This window comes from Saimiri boliviensis, chromosome 1, assembly GCF_048565385.1.
Source record: "Saimiri boliviensis isolate mSaiBol1 chromosome 1, mSaiBol1.pri, whole genome shotgun sequence".
NCBI lineage: Eukaryota > Metazoa > Chordata > Mammalia > Primates > Cebidae > Saimiri > Saimiri boliviensis.
The window spans coordinates 146,134,597-146,147,838 of record NC_133449.1 but is presented as its reverse complement, the minus strand read 5'-3'; the positions used below and the strand labels follow the sequence as shown (position 1 = coordinate 146,147,838).

The window sequence follows — 13,242 nt, the reverse complement described above, 5'->3', positions numbered from 1 at the left end:
TTAGATTTCCTCCTGGGAGTCAATTTGCCTATAGACCACCAGGGGCTAATAAGTCCCAACTGTTTCCTTAATAAGAAATCTGTGGCTTAACCATTATGAAACACTGCCAATTATATCTCAACCCTCCCAAAAAATAGGGGAAATACTTTTACCTTGCTTTACTTCTTCTGAGGCCATGGAGTCCCCCACCTCAAAATCGGAGCTAATCCTCTTCCTGAGGAAACGTAAGTACAGCTCACTGCGGGCATTCATCAGGGTGACCTCAGTCAGGATGGGGTCCAGTTCTCTGAGACACAGGAGCAGAAGGAACAGGAGGACAGTGGATTCCCTTAGACACAGAGCTAGAGGGCAAACAGAGTCCCAAATTCCCCCTCCCCACTGGGCCCATAAGGATTGGCTCTGCCAGATGGCACTCCAGGATCTGCTGGCCCAATTAGAATCGGAGATAGCTGTCAACCACATTTTCTGTAAGCACCTGTTTCACCTAAATTATCCCCTAAAATTCTGCCAGAGGGTAAATAAAAGGTTGGGAGGTGTGTTTTCTTTTTGAGACAGAGTCTTGCTCTGTTGCCCAGGCTGGAGTGCAGTGGCACAATCTCGGCTCACTGCAACCTCCGCCTCCAGGTTCAAGTGGTTCTCATGCCTCAGCCATATGAGTAGCTGGGATTACAGGTGTGTGCCACCATGCCTGGTTGATTTTTGTATTTTTAGTTAAGATGGGGTTTCACCATGTTGACTAGGCTGGTCTCGAACGCCTGACCTCAAGTGATCCTCTTAAAGTGCTGGGATTACGGGCATGAGCCATAGCACCTGGCTTCTTCTGTGGTTTGAATAAAGATTATCTATGTCTCATGTGAAAGAAAACTCCCCAATCTCTAATTTAGCCCTGAGGATGTTAGGAAATACCACTAAACTGTGCCCTACACCCATTCATTTCTCCAGATAAATAGCCAAAATAATCTTGAAAAAAACAAAGTTGGAGGAATCCCACTTCCTGATTTCAAAACTAACTACAAAGCCACAGCAATCAAGACTGTGGTACTGGCATATGGATAGATACATGGATTAATGGAACAGAATTGTGAGTCCAGATGATTGACTGATTTTCAATGAGTACTGGGACAATTCAAAAAAGAATGAAGGGTATTTTCAGCAAATTTTGCTAGGATAACCGAGATCCACATGAAAAAGAATCAAGTTGAACCCCTACCTCACAAGATATACAAAAATTAACTTCCTTTTCACACTGAAGTCCAAGAGATCTTTTCTTTTCCCTCCCTTCCTCTAACCTTCCTTCCTTTCCTCTCTCTCTTTTTCTTTTTTCTGAGATAGGGTCACCCTCTCCTAGGCTGGAGTACAGTGGCACAATTATAGCTCACTGCAGGCTAAATTTCCCTGGGATCAGGCAATCCTCCCACCTCACCCTCCCAAGTAGCTGAGATTATGGGAGTGTACCACCACACCCAACTAATTTTTGTGTTTTAAAAAATTTTTTGAAGCACTCTGGTTTGTATAATTTTTGTATTTTTGATAGAGACCGGTTTCCCCATGTTGTCCAGGCTGGTCTCAAACTCCTGGGCTCAAGTGATCTGCCCAACTCAGCCTCCTGAAGTGCTAGGACTACAGGCAGGGGCCACCTTCGCACCTGGCCCCAAGAGATCTTCACAAACATAAATCTGGTCATACCATATAGTTTCCATTGCTTTCAGAATATAAGACTCTGAACGGCCTGACTCTAATGATCTCTCCATATCCACCATTTCAGGCTCTCCCCTACTCTTTGCACTTCAGCTACACTGGCCTTTCAGTTTTTAAAATGCACATGAGCTTTGCACATGCTTTCCTTGCAGTATCTGGAACACTCCTCACATCTTACTCCTACTTACTCTTAAGGTCTCAGATCTAAGGTCATTTCCTTAGGAATTCTTTCTTCAATTTTCCCAGATTAGGCCACATGCCTTTATGCCATGCTCTCCTACACCCTACACTTAGTGTATCACAGTGGCTGACAGCATCCACTCTAGTGTCAGACTGCTTGGACTCCATTTCTCACTCTGCCACTTTCTAGCCGCATGACCTTGGGCAAGTCATTTGACCTCTCCAGGCTTCAGTTTCTTCATCTGTAAAATATTTATGGATTAAATCAATGATTTTCTACTGAGGACATTTTATTCCCAGCTCCCCCATTCCCCTACCCATACCCTGCTGGGGTCTTTTAGCATCCAGTGGATAGAGGCCAGGGATGCTTCTACGCTATTCTATACAATGCATAGGACAGTCCCTGCTAACAAAAAATTATCCAGTCAAGGCCAGGCACAGTGGTTTATGCCTGTAATATCAGTACTTCGGGAGGCTGAGGTGGGCAGGTCACGTGAGGTCAGGAGTTCGAGACCAGCCTGGCCAACATGGTGAACCCCTCTCTCTACTAAAATTAGCCAGGCATAGTGGTGAGTGCCTATAATCCCAGCTATGCAGGAGGCTGAGGCACGAGAACTGCTTGATCCTGGGAGGTGGAGGTTGCAGTGAGCTGAAATTGTGCCACTGTACTCCAGCCCGGGTGATGGGAGTGAGACTCTGTTTTAAAAAAAAAAAAAAAGCCGGGCGCGGTGGCTCAAGCCTGTAATCCCAGCACTTTGGGAGGCCGAGGCGGATGGATCATGAGGTTGAGAGATCGAGACCATCCTGGTCAACATGGTGAAACCCCGTCTCTACTAAAAATACAAAAAATTAGCTGGGCATGGTGGTACGTGCCCGCAATCCCAGCTACTCAGGAGGCTGAGGCAGGAGAATTGTTGAACCCAGGAGGCGGAGGTTGCGGTGAGCCGAGATCGCGCCATTGCACTTCAGCCCGGGCAACAAGAGTGAAACTCCATCTCAAAAAAAAAAAAAAAAAAATTATCCAGTCAAAATGCCATTAGTGCAGGTTAAGAAACCTTAGATTAAATGATTTAAATTTGTTAAGTGTTTAAATTTGTCAAGTGTTTAGAACAGTGTCTGGCATGTAGTTGATACTACACACGTGTTAGGTACAGTTATTATCTGTCTACTTCACAGACCATAGGTGCCACGAAGACAGAATTATGTTTGTTTGCTCACTTTGCTTGCTGCCATATCAAGGATCAGTATCTGGCCCAAATGTGTACTCAGTAAAACTTTGTTGATTGAATGAATACATTTTAAGTTTGGATTTTCTTTTAACAAGCATATATTATTTTTATTATAAAAAGTAAAAGTTTGGCTGGATTACAGTGGCTCACGCCTTCAATTCCAGTGCTTTGGGAAGCTGAGGCTGGAGGATCACTTGAGGTGAGAGGTTTAAGACCAGCCTGGACAACATAGCAAACCCTCATCTCTACAAAAAATAAAAAAAATTTAGCTGGGAGTGGTGACTGTAATCCTAGCTATTCAGGAGGCTGAGGTCATAGGATCACTTGAGTCCCCGAGTTGGTGGCTGCAGTGAGCTGTGATTGTGCCACTGTGCCACTTCACTCCAGCCTGGAAAACAGACCCTGTTTCTAAAAAATAAAAAAGGTAAAAGTTTAAAATTTTAGGATAGTAGTTACCTTTCCAGGAGGGAAAGAGGAGAGTCACTCTGGGGACTTCAAAAGTGTAGTCATGCTACATAAGAACATTTTGGTCAAAAATGAACTGCTGGGTTGGGCTTGGTGGCTCATGCCTATAATCCCAGCAATTTGGGAAGACTCTGGGAAGTGAGAGGATCACCTGAGCCCAGGAAGTCGAGATTAGACTAGGCAACATGGCAAAACTTTGTCTCTACAACAAAAAATTCAAAAATTTGCCCATCGTGGTGGTGTACACATATGGTCCCAGCTAATTGGGAGGCCAAGGTGGGAGGACTGCTTGAGCTTAAGAGGTCAAGGCTGCAGTGAACCAGGATCATACCACTGCACTGCACTCCAGCCTGGGCTACAAAGCAAGACCCTATCTCAAAACAAAAACAAAAACAGAAACAACCTCCCCACCCCAAAAAACTGTATCTATATACACAATAGTGGTCCAGTAATATAATACTGTATTTTCACTGTACCTTTTCCATGTTTAGATACACAAATACTTACCATTGTGTTACAATTGCCTAAGGTAGTCAGTACAACAATATGCCATTCAGGTTTATAGCCTAGGAGCAATAGGTTGTACCATATAGCCTAGGGGTGTAGTAGGCTAATTACACCCTGTGATATTCACACAATGAAAATCGCCTAACGATGTTTCTCAGAATGTATTGCAGTTGTTGGTGGGGTGTGGTTGCTCAAGCCTGTAACACGAGCACTTTGGGAGGCTGAGGTGGATGGATCACCTGAGGTTAGGAGTTCGAGACCAGCCTGGCCAACATGGTGAAACCCTGTTTCTACTAAAAAATAAAAAAAATTAGCCGGGAGTGGTGGTACATGCCTGTAGTCCCAGATACTTGGGAGGCTGAGGCAGGAGAATTGCTTGAAACTGGGAGGCAGAGGCTGTAGTGAGCCAAGATCACACTACTGCAATCTAGCCTGGGTGACAGAGTGAGACTCTGTCTCAAAAAAAAAGTATTCTAGTCATTAAATGACATGTGATTGTACTGATCATGACTTATTACGCATTTAATTTATATATACTTTTGTTCATATGATACATTCCACTGAAAAATTAGAGTAATTGATAAACATTTTAAAAACATAGACCACGTTGTAACACAGTAGTCTGAATCATACAGTGATTACCAATTCAAACTCCTGTGGGCTGAAGAAGAGAGATGGATTATTACCTTGGTTCGATTTTTTCTGTTGTAGAATTTCTCATCAAGTTGTTCTGAACATGCCGGAACTGCAATGTACCACAGGAATGAGAATACTCTTCCCCACAGGAATGAGAATACTCTTCCCCACCCCACCATTTACTGGCTTCTTGCTGGTCACTTCAAACTTTTGGCATACAAGAATGTTTAGGTTTAGTTTGCTTACTAGGCTTACCTTTCTTTCAAGCCAGCAGTGGGCTTTCAGGATGACAGGCCAAATATTTGTTTTTGGGTTGGATGCTAATAATACTCACCTCTATTACTGTGCTTAAAAGTCATACTAATGGTGTTCCAATAGACTATACAGTCTCCTAGCATGGAGTTCTAGAAATACAATTGTATGAGGCCACTCCTATTTTTATGTCCTACTTTTACTTTCTCTGCTCAAAGGAAGGAAAAAATAAAGTTCTGAAAAAGCAAACATTGTCTTTAACATCTAAGGAATGAAGGGGAAATTAGAGACAATTACTTGGACATTTAATACCACCTCAAGTAATAGAATTGTCATTATATCACCAGAGAGCAATGGTGCACATTTTGTGACAGAGAATTGGTCTACGTCTACCACTTCTGTTGTGTTCCTTTCAGGATGCCCCTTTTATTTCCTTCTCAATCTTGAACTGAGGCCACCATCAACTCAACAACACCTCATGTCCAAAGTAAGCTGGCAATGGCTAAGATGCAGGCCAGTCTGCACTCAGTATTTATTTTTCTTGTTTGCACCTTTTTTTCATTTTTTCCCTTCCAATTTATTCTACTCAGTGTTCCTGGCTAAAACTGCTACCAAACCCCACCTGTAGCTTCCCCTGCTCACCTGCTGGTGGTAGTCCCTTTGTTTGATGAACTTGTCTACCACCTTGTCCACCTGTCTGTCACATTCCACCTGCAGATATTTGATCAGGGTATAGAGTCTCCCTGGCCCATAATAGGTCTCCACTATTGGTTGGTGGGTCTCCACAATGCGGGCAATCCCTACAAGGGAGGAAGCAAGAGGGTTGTATTCCAAGTATTCTTCTCATAACTTGCTCCCATCTGAGACTAAACCAGGGTCTAGCTCAATCCTTTTGGCCACTACACTTTCTGATATGAACACAAACAGGCCTAATCAATGCTACGGGTTGCTAAACAAATATGTTAAACATGCACAGTGCTTGGTACACCAGCAGGAATTTGGTAAGTTACATTGATACCATTTTCTACAGCAGCATCTTTGGAAATCAACATCACTTGCTTTCCAGCAATTTATTTTAGGATTAAATTTATTCTTACAGAGTTTGGGGCTTGAGGATTAGGCAGGATCAGAATACTGGAGATACTCTAATCTTTGCTAATAAGGCACTGAATCTGGAAGTTATTTAAGTATCCAACCAATTAAAACATAGCAAACTACATGATTAAATTAAAGTCATCAGGCTAGAAGGGTGAGAAGAAAGGCTAGGATGCAGGTGTTATACAGAAATGTCTCTAGTCTCTCTAGAGTGGAGAAAGAGGCTCACCTTCAAACAGAAGAGTAAGTGTATCTGCAAAGATGACTGCAGCTCTGCGATCACTCATGTCTGTCTCCAGCACCAAGAGCAGGTTCTCCTCAGCTTTACTGGCCACCTAAAATGGGAAGACTCACATACATTTCTCAGAAAGGCCAGCCTCACACCAGGTATGTCTCAGTTTTCCAAAAAGGCTTCCCATTGGCTTTCTTTCTCTTTCTTTTTTTTTCACATTTCTCTTGATGTTTGGAAGCCCAGGCAGCACAGAGAACATGGACATGGTGGTAGCTCTTCTTCCATTATTTCCTCCTCACGGAAAATATGGACTGCCATTAGCCAAGGGAGAGAGTCCCCAGTTTCAACAATCTTCTCAAAGTATAGCTTTCAGGCCGGGCGCGGTGGCTCGAGCCTGTAATCCCAGCACTTTGGGAGGCCGAGGCGGGTGGATCACAAGGTCAAGAGATCGAGACCACCCTGGTCAACATGGTGAAACCCCGTCTCTACTAAAAATACAAAAAATTAGCTGGGCATGGTGGTGCGTGCCTGTAATCCCAGCTACTCAGGAGGCTGAGGCAGAAGAATTGCCTGAACCTAGGAGGTGGAGGTTGCGGTGAGCCAAGATCGCGCCATTGCACTCCAGCCTGGGTAACAAGAGTGAAACACCGTCTCAAAAAAAAAAAAAAAAGTATAGCCTTCTATCATTTTTAAAAATAAGAGACAGGGTCTCACTCTGTTGCCCAGGCTGGAGTACAAGGGAACCAAAGTCATAGTTCACTGTGGCCTTGATCCTCTCACCTCAGCCTCCTGAGTAGCTGGAACTACATGCAAGAGCCATCATGCCAGGGTAATTTTTAAAAAATTTCTGTAGAGCTGGGGTTTTTCTACGTTGCCCAGGCTGGTCTTCGACTCCTGGTCTCAAGTAATCCTCTTGCGTCAGCCTCCCAAAGTGTTGGAATTACAGGCATGAGCCATTATGCTTGGCATGTTATCATTAACAGTGGTTTGTCAAGCAGGACAAAACCTGGGTACTCCAGAAGGGATTTTTACTGGATTAAAGGTAGAAGCCATTTCTAGGTCCCAGGAGGCAAAGTATACTGATTAAAAAAAAGTACCATAGAGCTGTTGTATTTTGTTTTTAATTAATTTTTTAGAATGAGTAAAATGCACACTTAAACATTCAAAAGGAACAAAGGAATGTTCAGTGAAAAGTGGTTCTTCCTCTAACCCATGTCTCTTAATTTCCCAATTTTCTTCAGAGGTGACCATTATTAACCCTTCTAAAATAAACCCTATGCTTATACAAATATATCTTGATTGCTGACTCCCTCATTTTAAACAGGAATGACAACATATTGTTTTGTACCCTGTTTAACAAGCCACATGTTAAAAAATAAAATATGTCAGCACTTAGGAAATGGTCTCATTTTTCTTAACAGCAGAATAATGGTCTGATAAGAGAATTTTTGGTGAGAGGGGAGTAGACACAGAAACATATCGCTAAAAAATGGCTGAGTGGGGTGGTAGGTCCAGGACTTTGGGAGGCTGAGGTGGGAAGACAGCTTGAGGCCAGCAGTTTGAGACCAGCCTGGGCAACACAGTGAGACCTTTTCTACAAAAAAAAAAAAAAGAAAAGAAAAAATTAGCAGGGCATGGTGGCATGTACCTGTAGTCTCAGCTACTTGGGAGTCTGAGACGGAAGAATTTGCTTGAGCCTAGGAGGTCGAGGCTGCAATGAGCTGTGACTGTACCACTGCACTCCAGCCTGGGCAACAGACCAAGATCTCATCTTGATCAATCCATCAGTCAAAACCCAACAACCCTCTGCACAAATGCCTGCTGGACTTGCTTCTCTCCATCTAAGGGGTGAGAGTAGGTAAGTCTTGAGACTTTAACCAAAGCCTGTTTCTTTATCAGGATTTAACCTTATATGGTCACCTCCTTCATCTCAATGTGGCTTATTTTGAGACTCAAGCTTGGTATTGAAAACCACTAACCGTGAATTCCAATTGCTCTTAAAAGAAGTCAGTTCCTTACTGACAGCTTGAAAAGAGTGATTCAACTTGTCAGAAAACTTGCATTTTAATTTCGTATGCTTTCACTTGGTCTGTTGGAAATGAAAGTGCATTGGCAGATGTCTTGGCCATGCCTGGTACACAGCAGGTTGGCAAAGAGTGTGCTGAATGAACACGTGCATCCAGTCTTGCCAGCCTACACAGCAAGGCAAAAAGGGTAGTCAATCCCAAAGAGATAAAGTATCCACAGAAACTGCATCCATCAAGTGCCCCAATCTGCAGGCAGAGAGTCACACAATTATACTGCCAAGCAATCAGGGTCCATACCTGCTTGCAAAGGTATTCTGAGAACTTGCTTAATCCCTCTTCATGCAAACCCAGCAGTGGGAAGATCTTGAAGAAGCGCTCCACCTGGGGCAGATCACCTTCCTTCGTGGCAATGGCAAACTTCTCTGCTACAATGGCTTTGAGACGTTGCTCAGCTTCCTGCAGCAATTTCAGGTTGGCATCAATCATGCTCCCTGCTCAACGGGCAGAAAATGAAAGTTTAAGTAAAGAATAGTACTGTGTCAGGTCCATGCCACTTTGTCTGTGTAATACTATGTATCCAACAAATATGTATTAAGCACTTACTAAGTGTAAGATAATTATACATATTGTGCTAGCAATATGTATAATTACAAGATGAATCAGCCATGATTATACCATCACAGAAGTTAGGATCAAGTAGAAGAAATAACGTTTGTGCACAAATAATGATGATGAAATACAGTACACAGTAAGTGTCATAAGAAAGGTGCCAAAAGTCACATTTCTGGTTAAATTAATCAGAAAAGGTTTCCTAGAGAAGGTGACATCCTACCTCTTGAAGATGGGCAGGATTCTGATACCTGCACAGGCAGAACAAACATTCCAGGCAAAGGGAATGAAATAAGTAACAGAAGGCAGAAAGATGAAAAGAATATCTGCAGAGTATTGCAAGCAGCATGTTCCCTGGCATATGGAGGAGCTTGAGAAATATTTGCACAATAAATGGATGCATAAGTGAACACCATTAAACAAGGCTAGAAAGACAGAATGTGTAAAGATCATGGATGATCTAAAACATCAGGTTAAGAATTTCATTTTAAAAGAAGGCAATATGGTCAAGTACAAAGAACCCACTGGCCAGAGAATCAGTAGATCTGGATTCAATTTCCTCTTCCATGAAATGGGAATACAGTAGTCCCCTCTTATCTGTAGAGGATCCATTCCAAGACCATTATGGATGCAGAAACCACAGACAATACTGAACCTAATATATACTATGTTTTTTCCTATACGTACATAACTACGATAAAGTTTAATTTGTAAATTAGGCATAGTAAGAGATTAACAACAATAATATATAATAAAATAAAATAATTATAATAATATACCATGGCAAAAGTTACATAAATGTGGCCTCTCAAAGTTTCTTACTGTACTGTACTCACCCTTCTTGTGATGAACAGACAGACAGGGTGGTACAAGATTTCATCACACTACTCAGAACAGCAACCAATTTAAAACTAGTAAGATGTTTATTTCTGGAATTTTCCCTTAATATTTTTGGACTGAGGTTGACTATGAGTAACTGAGGTTGCAGGTAACTGAAATGGCAGGAAGTGAAATCATACATAAGGGGGCACTACTGTAACAAAAGCAGCCCCAGGATGGTACAGGACCTACGTATGGCCTACCACCAGATAAAAAAACTTCCTGTCTGGGTGTGGTGGCTCATGCCTGTAATCCCAGCTCTTTGGGAGGCTGAGGCAGGTGGATCACCAGAGATCAGGAGTTTGAGACCAGTCTGTCCAACATGGTAAAACCCTGTCTCTACTACAAATACAAAAAACATTAGCTGGATGTGGTGGCGTGCGTCTGTAATCCCAGCTACTCAAGAGGCTGAGGCAGGAGAATTGCTTGAACCCGGGAGGTGGAGGTTGCAGTGAGCAGAGATTGCTCCAGCGCACTCCATCCTGACAAGAGCGAGACTCTGTCTCAAACAAAAAAGAAAAAGAAAACTTCCTACTAACTGATATGTTTTTGTTAGTCGAGTCTGCCTATTTCAGATTACAGATGATTTTAACTAAACTAAAAACCAACAGTTTGGGATGCTGACCCTCTTTGCCCTGTCGGCTGAGCTCAATGACTGACTTGTCAAGGCACAAGTAGCGATGAATGTGGGCTGCAGCTTGCTCATAATCTTCATTCCTCAAAGCAGTCTGAACTCCATCCATGCAGAACTTCAGGTCCAAGATGTCATCAGCTCTCTGAATGGCCTGATAGAGGCGGTTCTGCAAAAAGATTTGGTACTTAGAAACAACGTTCTATTCTTTCAAAAACACCTCCCAAGAAGGTAGGGAGATTCAGGAGCTGAATCTGGTCACCCATATGTCCTTTTAAGCTATCAAGAGCAATCTCACAAACACCACCACTACTGTTAACATAACTGTTACTGATGACGAGAAAGACTATTGAGAGTTATTGCACAATTTTAATAACATGATCAAATCATTTTCTCTCTCTCTCTTTTTTTTTTTTCAGACAGAGTTTTTCTCGTTACCCAGGCTGGAGTACAACGGCGCGATCTCGGCTCACCGCAACCTCCGCCTCCTGGGTTCAGGCAATTCTCCTGCCTCAGCCTCCTAAGTAGCTGGGATTACAGGCACGCGCCACCATGCCCAGCTAATTTTTTGTATTTTTAGTAGAGACGGGGTTTCACCATGTTGACCAGGATGGTCTCGATCTCTTGACCTCATGATCCACCCGCTTCGGTCTCCCAAAGTGCTGGGATTACAGGCATGAGCCACCGCACCCAGCCAAAATCATTTTCTCTTTATTTCAGTCTCACTCTGTTGCCCAGGCTGGTGTGCAGTGGCACAATTATGGCTCACTGCAAACTCTGCCTCCTGGGCCTAAGTTATCCTCCCACCTCAGCCTCCCAAGTAGCTGAGACTATAGTCATGTGTTACCATGCCTGGCTAGTTTTTATATTTCTTTTGTAGAGACAGGATTTTACCATGTTTCCCAAGCTGGTCTCAAACTCCTGAGCTCAAGCAATCTGCCTGCCTTGGTTTCTCAAAGTGCTGGGATTACAGGTCTGAGCCACAGAGACCCACCTTTTTTTTTTTTTTTTTTTGACACAAGGTTTCACTCTGTTGCCCAGGCTGGAGTGCAGTGGTGCAATCTTGGATAACTACAACCTCTGCCTCCCTGGGTCAAGCAATCCTCCCACTTCAGGCTCCCAAATACCTGGGATTGATTACAGGAGCACATCCCTATAACCAACTGATTTTTGTATTTTTTGCAGAGACAAGGTTTTGCCATGTTGCTCAAACCCAGGCTGGTCCTGAACTCCTGAACTCAAGTGATTCTCTCTCCTCAGCCTTCCAAAGTGCTGAGGTACAGGAGTAAGCCATCAGCCCTGGCCTACTTCATTTTTTTTACCTAATTGTCCTTGATAGAACTATACAGCCACCAACTCACATATTCATGTTTTTTTTTAAACATGCTTGCTTGTTCTAGAGACACAGTAAAAGAATGCACCCTTGTCTTGTTCCTCATCTTAGGAGGAATCACATCTTTTACCAGTAAGTATGACATTAGCTGAGGGTTTTTTTTTTTTCTTCTTCAATTTTTGTAGAGACAGGGTCTCACTGTGTTGCTCAGTTTGGTCTCAAACTTCTGGCCTCAAGAGATCCTACTGCTTTGGTCTTTCGGTGTTAGGATTACAGGCATGAGACACCACACCTAGCCAGCTGTGGTTTTTCACAGATGCCATTTATAGAAAGGCTGAGAAGTTCCTCTCTATGCCAAATTTGTGGAGTGTTTTTACCGTGAAGGGGCACTGAATTTTGTCAAATGTTTTCTTCTGAGTCTATAAGGTCATCATGTGTTTTTGTCCTTTTTTCTATCAATATGGTATATTATTAGGTTGGTACAAAAGTAATTGTGGTCTTGGCCATTACTTTTTTTTTTTTGAGATGAAGTCTTGCTCTGTTGCCCAGGCTGGAGTGCAGTAGTGTGATCTTGGCTCACTGCAACCTCTGCCTCCCAGGTTCAAGCGATTCTCCTGTCTCAGCCTCCCGAGTAGCTGGGACTACAGGTGTGCACCACCATGCCTGGCTAATTTTCATATTTTTAGTAGAGATGGGGTTTCACCATATTGGTCAGGCTGATCTTGAACTCCTGATCTCATGATCCGCCCGCCTCGGCCTCCCAAAGTGTTGAGATTACAGGCATGAGCCACCGTGCCCATCCGGTCATTAATTTTAATTGATTTTCAGATGTTAAATCAACCTTGTATTCCTAGGATAAATTCCACTTGGTCATAGTATATAATCTTCTTTATATATTGCTAGACTTGCTTTGCTAGGGTTTTGTTGAGTATTTTTATATCTATATTCATAAAAGCTACTGGTCTGAAGTATTCTACGATATTTTTATCTGGCTTTGGTATCTTACATTAGATTTCTATTGGCTGGTGCTCCTCTAACCTTTATGTGGTGACTTTTTTTTTTTTAATAGAAACTGTTATTTATTAACTTATTTATTTATTTATTTTTAATTTGAGACAGGGTCTCACTCTGCAACTCAGACTGAGTACAGTGGCAAGACCTTGGCTCACTGCAATCTCTGCCTCTTGGGGTTAAGTGATCCTCCTGCCTTGGCCTCCCAAGCAGCTGGGACTATAGGTGTGCATCATAACACCCGGTTACTTTTTGTATTTTTTAGTAGAGACAGAGTTTCCTATGTTGCCTAGGCTGGTCTCAAACTCCTGTACTCAAGTGATCAGCCTGCCTTGGACTCACAAAGTGCTGGGATACAGGTGTGCACCACCATGCCCAGCTAATTTTCGTATTTTTTGTAGAGAAGGGTTCTCCTATGTTGTCTAGGCTGGTCTTGCACTCTTGGGCTCAAGCATTCC

The 13,242-nt window shown here is 42.9% G+C and overlaps 1 protein-coding gene across 3 annotated transcripts in view; it reads right to left on the bottom strand.

The window, feature by feature from the left end:
• COG4 (component of oligomeric golgi complex 4) overlaps positions 1–13,242 on the bottom strand; it is a 35,737-nt gene that overhangs the window by 16,197 nt on the left and 6,298 nt on the right. For 2 of the 3 annotated variants that reach the window (XM_003939926.4, XM_074406192.1), the window contains 6 exons: positions 10,435–10,609; positions 8,619–8,812; positions 6,292–6,397; positions 5,610–5,767; positions 4,766–4,824; positions 153–286 (listed from right to left, as the gene is read on the bottom strand). In XM_003939926.4, the coding sequence (XP_003939975.3) occupies positions 153–286; positions 4,766–4,824; positions 5,610–5,767; positions 6,292–6,397; positions 8,619–8,812; positions 10,435–10,609 (826 nt within the window). Of the gene's footprint in view, positions 1–152; positions 287–4,765; positions 4,825–5,609; positions 5,768–6,291; positions 6,398–8,618; positions 8,813–10,434; positions 10,610–13,242 lie in introns of those variants that run through there. The other variant, XM_010350650.3, reaches the window with a different exon arrangement.